The sequence below is a fragment of the Lissotriton helveticus genome, chromosome 1_2 (genome assembly GCF_964261635.1).
Source record: "Lissotriton helveticus chromosome 1_2, aLisHel1.1, whole genome shotgun sequence".
Taxonomy (NCBI): domain Eukaryota; kingdom Metazoa; phylum Chordata; class Amphibia; order Caudata; family Salamandridae; genus Lissotriton; species Lissotriton helveticus.
In genome coordinates this window covers 98175107-98189105 of record NC_136058.1, presented here as the reverse complement: position 1 = coordinate 98189105, position 13999 = coordinate 98175107, and the positions used below count along the sequence as shown (strand labels likewise).

Sequence of the window (13999 nt, the reverse complement as noted above, 5' to 3'; positions counted from 1 at the left end):
GCCAAACCCATTGCTCTTGCCCCTTTGGTGGGGGGGATCTCTTTTCCACAGATGTGCTTCTCAAGTTTAAGGCGGTATTAACTTTAATGCTTGAACCAATTGGGTCCAGACAATGTCATTGAGTCCCGAGTTTCTGAAATTTTGGCACGCCTTGACTCTGGGAGGACTTTGCAGTCAGAGACAGCCCCCGCTTCAGAGTTAGACCCTATGATCCCTGTCTTAGAGGGTAACACCCATAGTACTAGTGCAGCCCAGGGTGTAACTATCACTGAGGCGGGCAATTCTGAGCCCCGCCCAGGGGCCCTAAAAATGCCTATTAGGTACCCGAAACCCAAGTGTCTCATAAGGAGGCAGGCTCCTCTCGAGGCCCAGTTTCGCCATGGCTAGTGCCCAATGGGGATGTGCTCAATTCGCCACGTGAGGTTACCCCATATGTGATGGTTTTTTGGAACGTCCCCTCCTATACTTGTTCGGCACCTGAATATTTTCATGAGCTAAAAAGTAAGGTGGTGCATTGGTTTCACCGGCATCTCCATGTTGGCACAGGGATTTCCAACACCATTATCATGGCTGGTAGAGTCAGCTGGGTGGGCGGGGACAGCAAGAAAAGGGTGGGGGACTTCCTGGTGATTCATATTGATAGTCCCTTGGTTGTGTCATACATTTTGGATGCCTCTTCTGAACAGATTCCACTTGACCCACCCAGATGCCATTGTAGCTCTCTCGTTGTTTTTTTTAATAAACCAGAGAAGGTGTGTTGTACTTTCGTGTCACAAGAGTGGCAGAAGTAGGGATCACAGGGGAGGTGTCAAATGCCAATTGGATAGCCTTTACCTGTGAATCTCTTACATCTATTTGCCCCTTTGGGCAACATGGAGCAGTGTAACTGACTAGGAGCTAATGGTCTATCCCCCTCTTCGCCTCTGACCCTCAAGCCTTTGGCGGCTGACTCCATGCCTTTCCCTTCCTACTTCTCCTGTCACTTCCCGCGTGGTGCCTATGGCTTATTCGCATTTAGGTATATTGTCATGGAGTGTTGCCGGGTTATCCACCAAGTTTCTCGGTCCTGAATGGGTGATGTTTGTTAAATCATTTTCAATTATTTGTCTTCAGGAGAAGTGGGAAAATAAGGACACCTTTTTAGAGAGTTACAAAACCTATTTCTCACCTGGATGGCCCTCGGTGGTAGAGAGGGCTTGCAGAGGACTTGTGGCAGTGAAAGTGAGCAGGCTTGTTGTCTGCACTGGGGGGTGCAGACAATGCAGGGCTTAAGTATTTCATTTTAGGATTTGCTATTATTTTACTGGTAAACTTTTCAAAGTTAGTAGTGATGGGACCTCCAGCCTCCAAGGTTTAAATATGAAATTAACATCTAGGACGGATATTGGGGCGGGCAAAGGGAGCGAGTTGATCATGCTAATGGGGGACTTTAATTGCCATCTCCATGACAGCTCCATACATTCTGACGCTTCTATATCTAAATGAATGTTATCCAAAGGGCTTTATTTTGTTCACTCTAAAGCTGGCTTGTAGCTTGGTGTGATTCTTGAATCACACAACCTTGTGTTTACGGATAAATTGCTTAACTCACCAAATCCCTGCATTGTCACGATTTATAAGTATAGGGGATGTATTTCCATTATCGATTTTGTTTTTGTTTCTGCTCCCCTTTTCTTGTAGATTTCTGAATTTAGTATTGCTCACAGCCTAATCAGTGATCATAATCCCTTGTCCTTAGCATTAGAGAGGGTTATGTTTTCTACTAATTCATGGGTGGGGGTTCACAATGTGCTTTCTCTTGTCTATCAAGGCAGGACTTAAGTGGTCTCAGCTTGACCTGTTGCACTTTAAAGAGTCCTTAGTTTCGAGGTGTGCTCAGGACTTTGCCACCTGATTGGAAGCAGATGCCCCGAATAAGGTTGTCCTGACCGCGTTTGAGGGCATTGCACACAAAGTTCTGGCTTTACCGTCAGTATTCCAAATTCATATGCGTAAGTGGTTCAACAGAGACTGCTCTAGGAGTCTTCGACAGCTGAAGGTGGTTCTGAAGCAGATCCCAAGAGATAGGAGTGTCGGACCAGCCTGTAGGCAGGAATGTCGGCGGGCAATAGGCAAGCATAATCACGCCTAGCAGGAACAAGCCTGGGAAGATCTTACCCAGGCTAGCCAGATTGGAGACCGCTCTCTTTTTTGGAGGGTTGTAAATAAGCCTTGCTTTGGGGGAAGGGATGGGCCCAGCAATATGCACTCATATCACCAAACTCCAATGGACTGATCATTTTTTTGGGGGTCTATAATTTTGAAGAGGTAGTGGTGAGACGGCCAGGGTAGATGCCGCATTGGCAAGGGCCCCCATGGTCTTCACCCTGGCCGAAGTAATGGCAGGGATTCGCTTGCTTTCACAAAATAAGGCCCAAGTCGTAGCGCTATCTCCCTGGACCTATTCCAGGACGACTTTGAACTCTGGGGACACCTAATGACACAGGTTCTGAGTGCAGCAGCGCGAGGAGGGGTGCTGCCCTCCTGGTTGACGGCTGTTATTGTACCTGTGTTTGAAAGTTGATATGGACAACCTCCAGTGCTACCGCCCTATCGCCCTGATTGATGCGATAGTTAAGGTCCATAGGAGGGTTATTCTCAATATGTTATTGGCATGGGTGGAGGATAACCACATCCTGTCAGATGTTCAGTGTGGTTTTAGAATAGGTAGATCCACCTCTGACCAGTGTATGAACCATTACCTTAATCAATAATTGTACGGTAGCCGGGTTAAAATCCCTCGTCTGGCATTCATGGACTTAACATCCGCATTTTACCAGGTGAATCATGGGAAATTATGGTCCCTGTTAACTGAGCTAGGGGTGGATCCGAGTATAGTGGCTTTATCGGCTGATCTTCACGCTGACACCTCCGCTTCAGTATGTTTTTTTTCAATGGTGCTGCTCTTACCCGGTCTTTCCCGACCAGCAGGGGAGTCAAGCAAGGCTGTATCCTTGCCCCATTCTTGTTCACCCTCTATGTTAATGGGCTTGAGAATGCCCTTATTTCGGTTAATGCATATTGCCCAAGGGTTGGCGCCAGGTCACTGCCAGTATTGTTATACGCCGATGATGCAGTCTCTTGGCCCGTATTGGCCAGAGTGGCTGCACCTTTCTTCTGGATAAATGTATGGCCTTCATGGGCAGTTTTGACCAGACTGTGAACTTCTCTAAATCCCATGTCATGACATTTTGCCCACGATCCACTGGTTCTAAGTCCTTTACGGTGGGCCCACACACTCTAGGCAAACTTTCGTCATTCCCCTATCTAGAGGTCCTTTTGGAGGTAAAGTGTGCTGATCTTGCCAAAACCATCGAGGCTGTGGCCAGTTTTGCAATCAGGGTGGAGTCAGGTTCACCCCAGGTCTTACCAAGACAAATGCGTGTCTCAGACTCGGTATGGTAGCGAGAATTGGGGGTACGCTCAAATGGACACAATCCAAGTGATGGAAAAACAATTTCTAAGGCAACTAGTCTAGGTTGCACAATGCACCCTGGCTTTATCAGCCCATCTAGAGCTGGGTTGCCTTTGCTTAGCTGATCTAGGTGCTCTTAGTCCTTTACTTTGCTAGATAAAGATCTGGACTTTGGAGGATCTAAAGCTTAATCGGCTGATTTTATAGGATTGCTTGTCCAGTCATGCTGCGCACAGAATCCATTGGTTAGCCTATGTGAAGTCAGCTTTTGCTTCCATAGCAAGAGTGGACATATTTCTGAATCCCCACTCATTGGCACCCCGAAATTTAAAGGTTGTAAAAGGGTTGATTCTTGGGCGGGCGGTTAACCCGTGGAGAGGCTGAACTAATGAAACCTTATGCTCCTAAACCCTATGCTCCTAAAAACGGTCCAGGGCGTGGAGCACTATTTAGTACAGGTTTCCAACAGGCGAGACAGTTTTTATTGGCAAGATTTCGATTTGGTCAATAATCAAATCTCTTGGCCTCATCCTGTGGTTGGGTTCAATCAGGATGTAGGTTGTCCTACAGATGGGAGAGCCGGTCTCCGAAGGACACCCTACGTTTTGTAATGTCTTGCGATTATTTTAGCAGGCCCAGGAAGCAGTTTTTAGTCCCTCTGCTAAAAACTCTACTTTTTACCCAGGGGTGTCCTGCTCTTGTTCATTTGCAGATGCGTCCTAACGTTCATGTTTTATCCGCAGTGGTCTGTTTTTTACTGCCTGATGTGTAGGTCGTGACCGGATTGACTTTCTGTATATGGTGTTCGTAATCTGATGCATTGTTCACTGGATCTTTTAGCTGAATCGCATATGCTTGTATGATTGATTATTCAATTGACCAAGAGACCATAAAAAGATTTAAAGATTTTATGAGGATGATGATGGTCATCTGACAAGAGACTCATTTTTTTACTTTCATCACTCGCGAACAATTTACAGGACACCGCGTGATGCTTCAGGGTTTTACAGAATGAAATTAAGGATACCTGGGAGTGCAACTTCGAATTTCGGGCATCACATGTTCTACCAAACCACAAACTGCATCTAGAAAACTTCCATCAGTGTTAACGTATACATTTATTCTTTTGTACTGTAGAATGTTTATAGCGCTTCATACTTCGTCCGACATATGCTATCTCACAGGCAGTTGAGAGATGGCGTGCACAGGACAGTTTAGTTTACCTAAATTAGAGATTACGTAATTTTTGCAGCACGTGCAACATAACAAACTCGGTAACAAAATCAAAAAATGCCAGCTGCGATATTGAAACTAGCTCTTGCGCAGTTTTACGCCGCTTCCTTACTTAGCTCCTTGGTTCTTTGCAGTTCAGACTTCAGATCTAGGGAGCGGTCCGAAACACCGAGGATTTTTTCAAGCTCTTTGCTGCCCTCCAGAGCCTGAAACAGAGAAACGCGTAGGGTTAGCAATACAATTCAGAATTCTAAATGATGTGTAACATTGTTTAAATATTATAATTAATGCGCAGAGCGCAAAGGTTACAATTAAAAAGCACAGGTTTTAAATCTTTTCCTTTTATAAATTAGAAGCTGTCGACAGAGATTATTACTCTGGCCACAGAGGCCTGTTTCAATTCGTGGAAAAACGAGAAGAAAAACACACCCGACTGCCCGGCGTAAAGCGCTCCAACCTCGTCAGGGGTAGTAAGCGCTTTATAAATGAAATTGTACTTCATTGACGAACCTGAAAGCAGCTAGTTAAGCACCCCCAAAACAGGAGAATGTCTCCTGATGAGTGACAAACATCATGAAATAAGTATCCAGAGATGTCCAGCGCTAATATTGAAAGACGAATACCTTCAATTGTGACAATTCTGGGTGGCAGAGCCGAGAGACACAAGTCAGACCAACACACAAGATCGGCCTCAGGTACTGGAGCTTACGAACGCCGACACCATTTATCGTTTCTCTGATGTATCCCCTGCTCGTCCTTGTAATTGCATTTATATAGCGCTTACTACCAATGACACAATGTCGAAGCGCTTTTTAGCAAGTAGCACGGTAGTCCAGAACCCAAAAAGTATTAGAGGTGAATCAGTATAGGGAAATATGAAATTAATTTGGACAAGAAAGTGTTTATTTGGAGATCGTAACAGTAGGAAGGGGTTTGGGATGAGTAAAGGAAAGCTGGAGGAGGGGGGAGTCTCTAGAAGTGGATTAGGGAGAGAGATGAGGTATCGGATGAGTCCAGGAGGTATCCATGAGGGAAGGGCTTAGAAAAGCTTGTTTGGGAGATCTGAATAGTAAAACTGGGTTGAGATGAAAAGAAGAAGGAGAGGAGGAACAAGTCTAGAAGGGGTTATTTTGGAGATCATACTAGTAGAAAGGGGTTTGGGATGAGTCAGAGAGTGGAGGTAGAGGATATATCGAGAGAGGTAAAGAGTGAGAAATAGGGTAGTGCATTGGAGTAGTGGAATGGGGTTTGGGATAAGTCAGAGTGGAGGTAGATGATATATCGAGAGATGTATAAGGTGAGATATAGGGTAGTGCTTTGGAGATGCTGAATTAGGAATACTGTAATAAATAAAAAGATACACGAGTACATGGAAGGTATATCTGTACAAGGAAGGTAAGAGATTTAAGCTGTATTTAATAAACTCAGACTTTCATGTGTTGCTGTACTTTAAGCTAATTTGTTTTTCCTTTTAATAATTCAATAGTGAAGCAATTGTAGATAGTCATGATAAAAAATTACTTATCTATGCAGTGACCTCTATACATGTTAAACAGAGAATAATATAATAATAATAAGTAATATGTACATTTGTTAAGCAGACCTAATGAATATCTATATATTTATTAACAATTATTGTACACATTTATTCAAAGGAATAGACATATCTAGATACATACATATAATCAAAATAAATGCTTAAATACACAGGGATTTGCTGTACATTTATGTTTGAGTATGGTGGTTATGTGGGGGAAGTGCCAACTCTTGACTAGTCTTCTGAAGATAAGATAGTTATCTGTGGATCTTATGTTTGGGTGTAAAGAGTTCCATAGTTTGGCTGCTTGAACAGGGAAGGATGTGCCACCTATTGTTTTTTTTTCTTGAACGGTGGGATTTTGAGACGAGATGCCAACCTAGCGCCGAGGTTCCGTTGAAGAATGTATTTGATGAGTTTATTCCTGATGAAGAGAGGCCCTGTTCATGTATCGCTTTATGGGTGATACTAAGCAGCTTGAATGTGGATCTTCTGGTAACCGGTAACCATGTAGGGCCCTCAAGGTAGGAGAGATGTGGGATTGTGGTTTTACATGTAGGAGTAGCCTGGCAGCAGAGTTCTCAATCCAGTGTAGTCTTTTCATAGTTGTTAAACGAGATCCGTTGTAGAGGCTATTGGTGTAGTAGAGTTCAGACAGTACAAGAGAGAGTAATCTGGACCTTGTGTGGTACTCCAATGTGGGGAAGATGCGTCACAGTATTTTTATAATAATGAAGCTTGATCTTGCTAGTTTGTCCACTTGGGCATTCAATGATAGCTTGGAGTCCATGGTAATTCCAAAGTTTCTTAGATACTTCAGGCTGTATTCCCAGGTCGTCAGGACAGGTGTAGAGTGGATCATAATTTTTCCAATCGCCCCATATGAGTATTTCTGTTTTGGAAGTATTTGATTTGAGACAGCTCCATGTCATCCACTGATAAACTGCATCTTTTGGGCTTTGAGTATTTATGTGTCATATGCACAGTTACAGCACATGAGGGAAAATCATTGATCAGTGCCGGTAACGATGTAGATGTTGTAAAGCCTGGGTGAGATGATGGAGCCTGGAGGTACCCCAGCTTTTATGAAGTATGGTTTGGATGAGAAAACGGGTATGAATGACATTTGTTCGGTTTTGAAGGTAGGATGTGATCCAGTCGAGAGCAGTTCCCTCTATGCCAGCTTCGTAAAGTCTTTGAATAAGAGTGCCACGGTCAACTGTGTCAAAGGCAGCTGAGAGGTCCAACAGCAGTAGTGCAGCAACCCCGTTCTGGTCAACTGTGTTTTTAATGTCATAAGGATGGCAATGAGGGCAGATTATGTGCCTTTTACTGGATGGAATCCTGAAAGTATGCAATGGTCTTCAATGAATTGTGACATCTGGCCGAAATGCTCTTTTGATCAGTTTGCCCCATACAAGTCCATTTGTAATTAGTCTGCAGTTATCGGGGTTAAGTTGGTCCAAGTTCGTTTTCTTTAGTAATGGGTGTATGTATGCCTTGTTTAGGTCTTCTGGAAATATTCCAGTAGTTAAGGAATTTTTAAAGTGACAAAAAGCACCTTATGGCAATGTACAGATGCAGTTCCAGTTGCCCGGGACACTGGCTGAATTTTAGGCCAACCGCAAAGGAGAAGAAGATGGATACAAATGGCAAGTGACAATGGTAAAAATGCTTACCTTGTCATTTAATCTCTGCTATGGAAGTCAAAGTCTTCCAGTTGGCAAGGTCGAAGGCCGAAGCCAATGAATCTGATAATTCACTGTTGAGCTCCCGTTGAAGCTACTGGTTTTGGTCCAGAGTAGGACGAAGCTGCTTTTTCATAGAAGCTGAGGTCACTTTCCTGCTGGGATACATTTGCCCCCTCTACTCCATCTATTGTTTTCCTTCGCAATTAGTCACTTTTAGGTTTGCAAAAGCCTTCGGCAGGGCAGAGGTGAGAGTTGTAGCCATGCAGGGCAGAGGTGAGTCCAAACACCTATTGTGCAAGGTCCTATTGAACCAGTTTGCTGCGTGGCAAAAATTGGGACATACCCGGCTGACTTACCCACCTTGGATGCACAAGACGTCAGTCCTTCAGCAGTGGAAAATTGACTAAGTCCCACTTTTCTGTAAGTGCTGAGTCTGTTCCTTCAGGTCCTAGCTGAATCCCACAGGCCCTCAGGAAAGGTTTCTGGGCAGAGGGTCTCTCCAGTCAGGGCACCTGCAAGGTGTCAGCTGGGCCCTGTTGGAGTCGGGACGGCTTCTGCTTTTTGCATCCTGGAGCAGACAGCCAGGTGGTCAGCAACCTGACCTTTGGAGAACAGTTCCAGCCCCTGAGTGATAACAGAATTCAGGAGACCTCGAGTCTTTCTTGTAGCAAGACCACCTTCTTCCATTAAATGTTTACCATTAATGTTCTAATAAGATATAGCTGAGGTGCCAGACGTATCCTGTGTACTAGCCCATGATTGGAGATTTTTTTGCCACCCAGTCCTGACTACTTTCTCACAGTATCCTCATCTTTTTTCTCAGCACTACCTCTTTGCTTTACTATAAAACTACCCAGAAGCCCTAAATTATTTTTCCACCAGAAAATTATCTGGCCCTCCCCAAACCGTTTCCCTGTTTAGATGAGGACTTCTCCCCCATCGTTAAGGGTCAAGAACAGGCTTATCCCAGGTGCAGGGAATGGAGCCAGAAAGTCTACGAATGCCATAAGAATGGATGGGAGCAGATACTGGCAGCCCAATTTAGATGTCAAAGTCAAAGGAGGAAGTGTGAGAGCGGTCAATTGTCATGTCAACAGTTCCCGTCTCATCCGCTGCTCCGATGACTAATACATATTAAGTAGCCAGCTGTTGACATAAGGCAAACTATTGTCCTCTGAGAGAAGGGTCTTTCACTCCAGCCAGGAATGAGTATTGGACCTCTAAAGTTGAGATACGTGGCAAACCTAGTCCTAATCTAGTTTTGGCTCACACAGCATAAAGTTACTATTCTATTACAGGTATCAGAAATCGAATTTCACCATTAAATTAATGTGAGAAAGTGCACTTTTCTGGCTTGATCACGTCCATTTTTAGGCTGATTATGCTGTTTTTTTTTACTGTGCACAGAGACACTGCTAATGAGGGCCCAGTAAATGTGCTTTGACCCCTAAAATGTGGCAAAATTGACTAACCCCTAATTCGCATATTTAACTTTACCTAAAAGCCAAAGTATATGATGCAGCAATACACCCATGGCATGAAAACTTAAATGTTATCTATGGACTGTAGAAGTAATCGTGCCATCTACTAGTGGGATAGAAAAAACAAGGCTTCAGGCCTACCAGTGGAGCCTGATTGCGGCAGTTTAAACCTGCAGTCCCGACCTGTCGAAATAAAACTTTTTGACAGGGAAAAATCACCCTTTTAAATATTCATAGGTCACTACTATATAGGTCTTCTAGCCCATGAGGTAGAGTGCATGGTATTTAAAAGTGAGACGTCAAGCAATTGTATGTTGCCATGTTCCAAAAGTGACAAGCCACAAAAGCTAATTTCACAGTGGAAGGCTCTGGAAAATAAAAGTACAGATTAAAATATTAGTTCAGCCATCTCAAGTTTGGGACTATTTCGAAAAATAGTTCCACCACTATTTTTACTATTTACTACAAGAACAATTCAATAGTGAAGGTAGATTTTTTATAAATATTTAGGAACATTAACTTTTATAAAGTTACCTTTTCCTTACCTGAAGCTAGTAGAGGGTAATTTGCATTAGTTCTCCAGCAGATGCTCAGCCAGTGTTTAACCTTAATGAAGTGTGAAAACTGCTCCCAGAGCAGGACACATTGGAGGCCTCTAGGAGGTGGTTTTCTTCCCCTTGAAGAAAGGTCATCTAGGGTGGCCCTAGGAACATCATTAAATTGTAAAGAGGTCTGCCCTTTCACAAGTAAAAGTAAGGTGAGACCTCGAGAAGGCAACACTGTGTTCTCCCAGCCAGGCTGGCACCAAACCCGGTGGGAGAGGAGTCACTCCAAAGCCCAGTTTAAAGCGACCACAGAGGAGGGGACTGCTAAAACTGTTAAGACATTTTCTATCGGGCAGGGGTCAAACAGTGGTCTTCGGCCCTCACATCTCCTAACTGTTAAGTCTACCATGTGGAGTACCACAGGGATCTGCTCTCAGTCCCACAATATTTAATGTTTATGTGAAACCCCTGGCTGCACTGATAAGATCATTTGTACTGGACCTCACCTCCTATGCAGATGATACCCAGATAGTGATAGCTATGTCTTCTCCCCACAATCTGGGGGTGGAAATTTCCATGAGTAAACCCGTAAAATGTATGGACCAAGACTGTCTGCAACTCAATTCCTAGAAAACAGACGTTATCCTGTTTGGAACAACCCTTCTCTTTGGTCCCCTTCCTGGGGGGCCGAGGAAATGGGCCTACGTCCTACTCCCATCAAAAAATCAAGTTTAGTAGTGGTAATGGACAATAAACTAATCTTTGAACTACAGGTGAATGTAGTTACATGCTCTGCTTTCTTTATTGTTAGGAAGCTCAAAAAGATCTTTCCTTGCATCCCTTTAAACTCTCAAAAAACTGTAATGTCAGCGTTAGTGTTAGCCAAATTGGATTACTGTAATGTCCTCTTCCTGAACATGCAGCATCAGCATCTAAATAGGCTTCAGGTAGTACAGAACCCAGCAGCCAGAACCCTGACCCGGACTTCCAAACATTTATCCATCTCGCACACGATCATCAAACTCCACTGTCTGCCAGTTAGGCAATGTGTGAAATTCAAGGCACTATGCCTGGCCCATAAAGCTATTCATGGCATTAGTCCGTTTTTTCCGCAGCACTCCTTCAAATGGTACATACCCAGGAGAACTCTTAGATCCATGGGATCCCACAAACTAGAGACCAACAGATATAGACTCACAAACTGGGGAGGAGGGGGGGAGAAGCTTTGTTATATCAACAGCAATGTAATGGAATTTACTTCCTTTTCATATCAGAGCCACATCAAAACGTGTTGCTGTTCAGGAAGGCTCTTAAAACATGGCTATTTGCTAATTATGGAATCCTTAATGTACTATATCAGTTTTTCACCATGAGCTAGCGCATTGACATCTACGGGTATTTTTCATGCTTTATAAGCATTTATAACATATCATAAATTGTCAACACTGGAACTTATGTCAGCTGCCACATGGTGGCGCTGTTTATATAATGTACAGATGAGTAGAACAGCAATTGTTTATTATTTCAGTATACATTGAAACCTGCCGCCCAAGCCATTTTTATAGCTTTGGAGGTCTGGAATAGTATGAATTGTCACACTTGTAGCAATGAGCTGATTAGTAACTGTGCAGGTACTATCATTGGTAACGCTGGCAGTGGCCATGGGAGAGCACAAGCTGTTGAGGCCTGAGAAGAGCCCTGACACTTATTGTTTTACAAATTAAGCACTGCCCCCAAGTGCAGTTCCTGAGGCCTTGAGACCACTGGCTGTGCCTAACTGGACTTTTCCTAACAATTCTTTAAAGTTGTTTCTTAGAAAAGTTTTGAACTTCCAGACTTTTGGAAAACCAGAACAAATAGTATGGGCTGGCTTCTTGATGCAGCGAGAGACATCTGGGGCATTTTGCAGCATTCAGTGTAGCAGCGTTCGGAAAGTGCATTTGATTAATGTATGCATCAGTCATTCATTACAGGACAATCACAGTTACACATGCATAGGCGCATCGCGTCTTTGGGCATCTGACACCGAAGTTGTTGCTGCCCTAGGAGGGGTAGTATCCATGGGTGCCGTACTGACAAAACCTTGGAGGGAGAAAGCCATCAATGCCGCACGCAACTCCAGCGCCCAGGAGTCCGTGCGCCGCACCAGCTGTGCTGCGGCCCGCCCACTCACCCTCGAGCTCCTCATTACGGCTCGCGGAATCCGCTAGCGCGGGTCCCGCATCGCGTCTTTGGGCATTTGACGCCGGAGTTGTTGCTGCCCTAGGAGGGGTAGTATCCACGGGTGCCGTGCTGCCAAAACCTTCGGTGGGAGAAAGCCCAGGAGTCTGTGCGCCACACCAGCTGTGCTGCGCCCGCCCACTCATCCACGAGTTAACGCCCTATAAATCTATATCACTCTCCGCTGTGCGGGACGCACGGGACGAAGCCCGGACAAAGGGCGGACAGTCTGTGACAGTCCGGGGCAGAACGAGGCAGGGCTGGGCTATCCCCCTTGGCTGTCGGGACAAAGACCATTCTACTTAGTAAGTTAAAAGCTATGTGAATATTTGACCGTTACATATTTTAAAATATATTTCTTACACCTCTGGTGCCACATAGTACCTTTATACTTCTTTTGCTTTTTGAGTCCAACTGCCTACCCCCCGCTCATACCTCCAAACCTCTATATTGGTTTTCCAAGATGTCCAAACATAAATCAACCATGGACAATTACCTAGTAAAGGTTGTGAACAAAATTAACAACGACTGTAGAAAGTCGTTAGGCCGGGAGAATCCTCCAGACTTACCATCTGTATTGCCTGTAATTAGTAATGATCTGCCCGGGGACGACAATGGTGATCCTGATGATGCTCTAATGGAAATACCAGCTGATCCAGTCCAAACTCAGGACCCCCTGAATCAACCGAAACACCTGATGCCATTACACCACCGCGCTCCCCCGGCCCTGAGAACAGTGAGGGCCTGCAGGAAAGTACAAACCAGGCGCGGGGGAATTCATAATAAAAAGAAAGCGGAACCTACCCCTAATAACAACGCCAGCGAGAACGATACTATGAATATGAACTGCATGGTTAACTCTATTTTAGAGCAATTTGATTTATTGGTTAGTATTATAGAGGGGAAGATTGAAACAATTGTCAAACCACTTGTGGACAAACTAGACTTTGACAGTTGAGGTGGGTAGATTGGGCAGACTACTGGATGCGCATATTGGAAAGAACGACAACCCTAGGCCTACAGAGAGGGGGGTAATTTCCAATGACACTGATCCGAAACCACCGGGGAGGTCTAGCCTAAGTAAAGTAGTTATTGCCGGCCCACCAGCGGATTGTAGGATTGTCCGTGATAATGCCTCGAAGCCACCCGCTAAAAGGCCGAGCTTAAATAAAGCAGCTTCACATGTTCTACCAGGGGGTAGTAGGATTGCACAGGCAACAACAGTACCAACAAATACGTTAGGTGGATCTGTGCCAAAGAAGAGTAGTTATAGCGATCTTCCACCAGACTGTGCTCCTTATGTAGTTGTTTTAACTAATGTTCCGCCTCTCGATATCAGTCAGTCACATACCCCCCAAATTCAGGAGTCACATGATTCTCTAAAGAACAAAACAGTTTTGTGGCTACACAGGCAATGTGGGTTCCCAACCAACTACTCAGACCAAATACTAACAACAAGAAGAGTTAATTGGATTGGGAGCTCAAGTAAGTCCTGTAGGGGGGAATGTGTTATTGTTAATTTTAAATATCCTCAGCATGCCGCAACTGTCCTGCTTAGAGCTGCCTCTCTAACCCCAAATGCTAATGATGTACTTGTACGCCCTTTGGGTTACTTTTATAATCATCTTAGTAAGATGCCCCATGCTACCAATAGAGGTATACCCTTTACCCTCAACCAAGGTTCAATATATGAGGTACCATTACAGAATAGATTCCAAGCTCTGAGCTCCTTGGACCAGAACGATTGACATCTAAAGTTCAGTATATCTCAGCCTAATCCACCCCTTAACGTCCAAGGAACACAATTAGGTGGGCCTGGTTTAGGTCTGGGGAAACCC

At 44.4% G+C, this 13999-nt stretch overlaps 1 protein-coding gene across 4 annotated transcripts in view; it reads right to left on the bottom strand.

The window, feature by feature from the left end:
• Positions 1-13999, bottom strand: part of ITGB3BP (integrin subunit beta 3 binding protein) — a 277373-nt gene that overhangs the window by 70304 nt on the left and 193070 nt on the right. For all 4 annotated transcript variants that reach the window (XM_078669225.1, XM_078669232.1, XM_078669250.1 and 1 more), the window contains one exon: positions 4800-4893. In XM_078669225.1, the coding sequence (XP_078525351.1) occupies positions 4800-4893 (94 nt within the window). The remainder of the gene's footprint in view (positions 1-4799; positions 4894-13999) is intronic.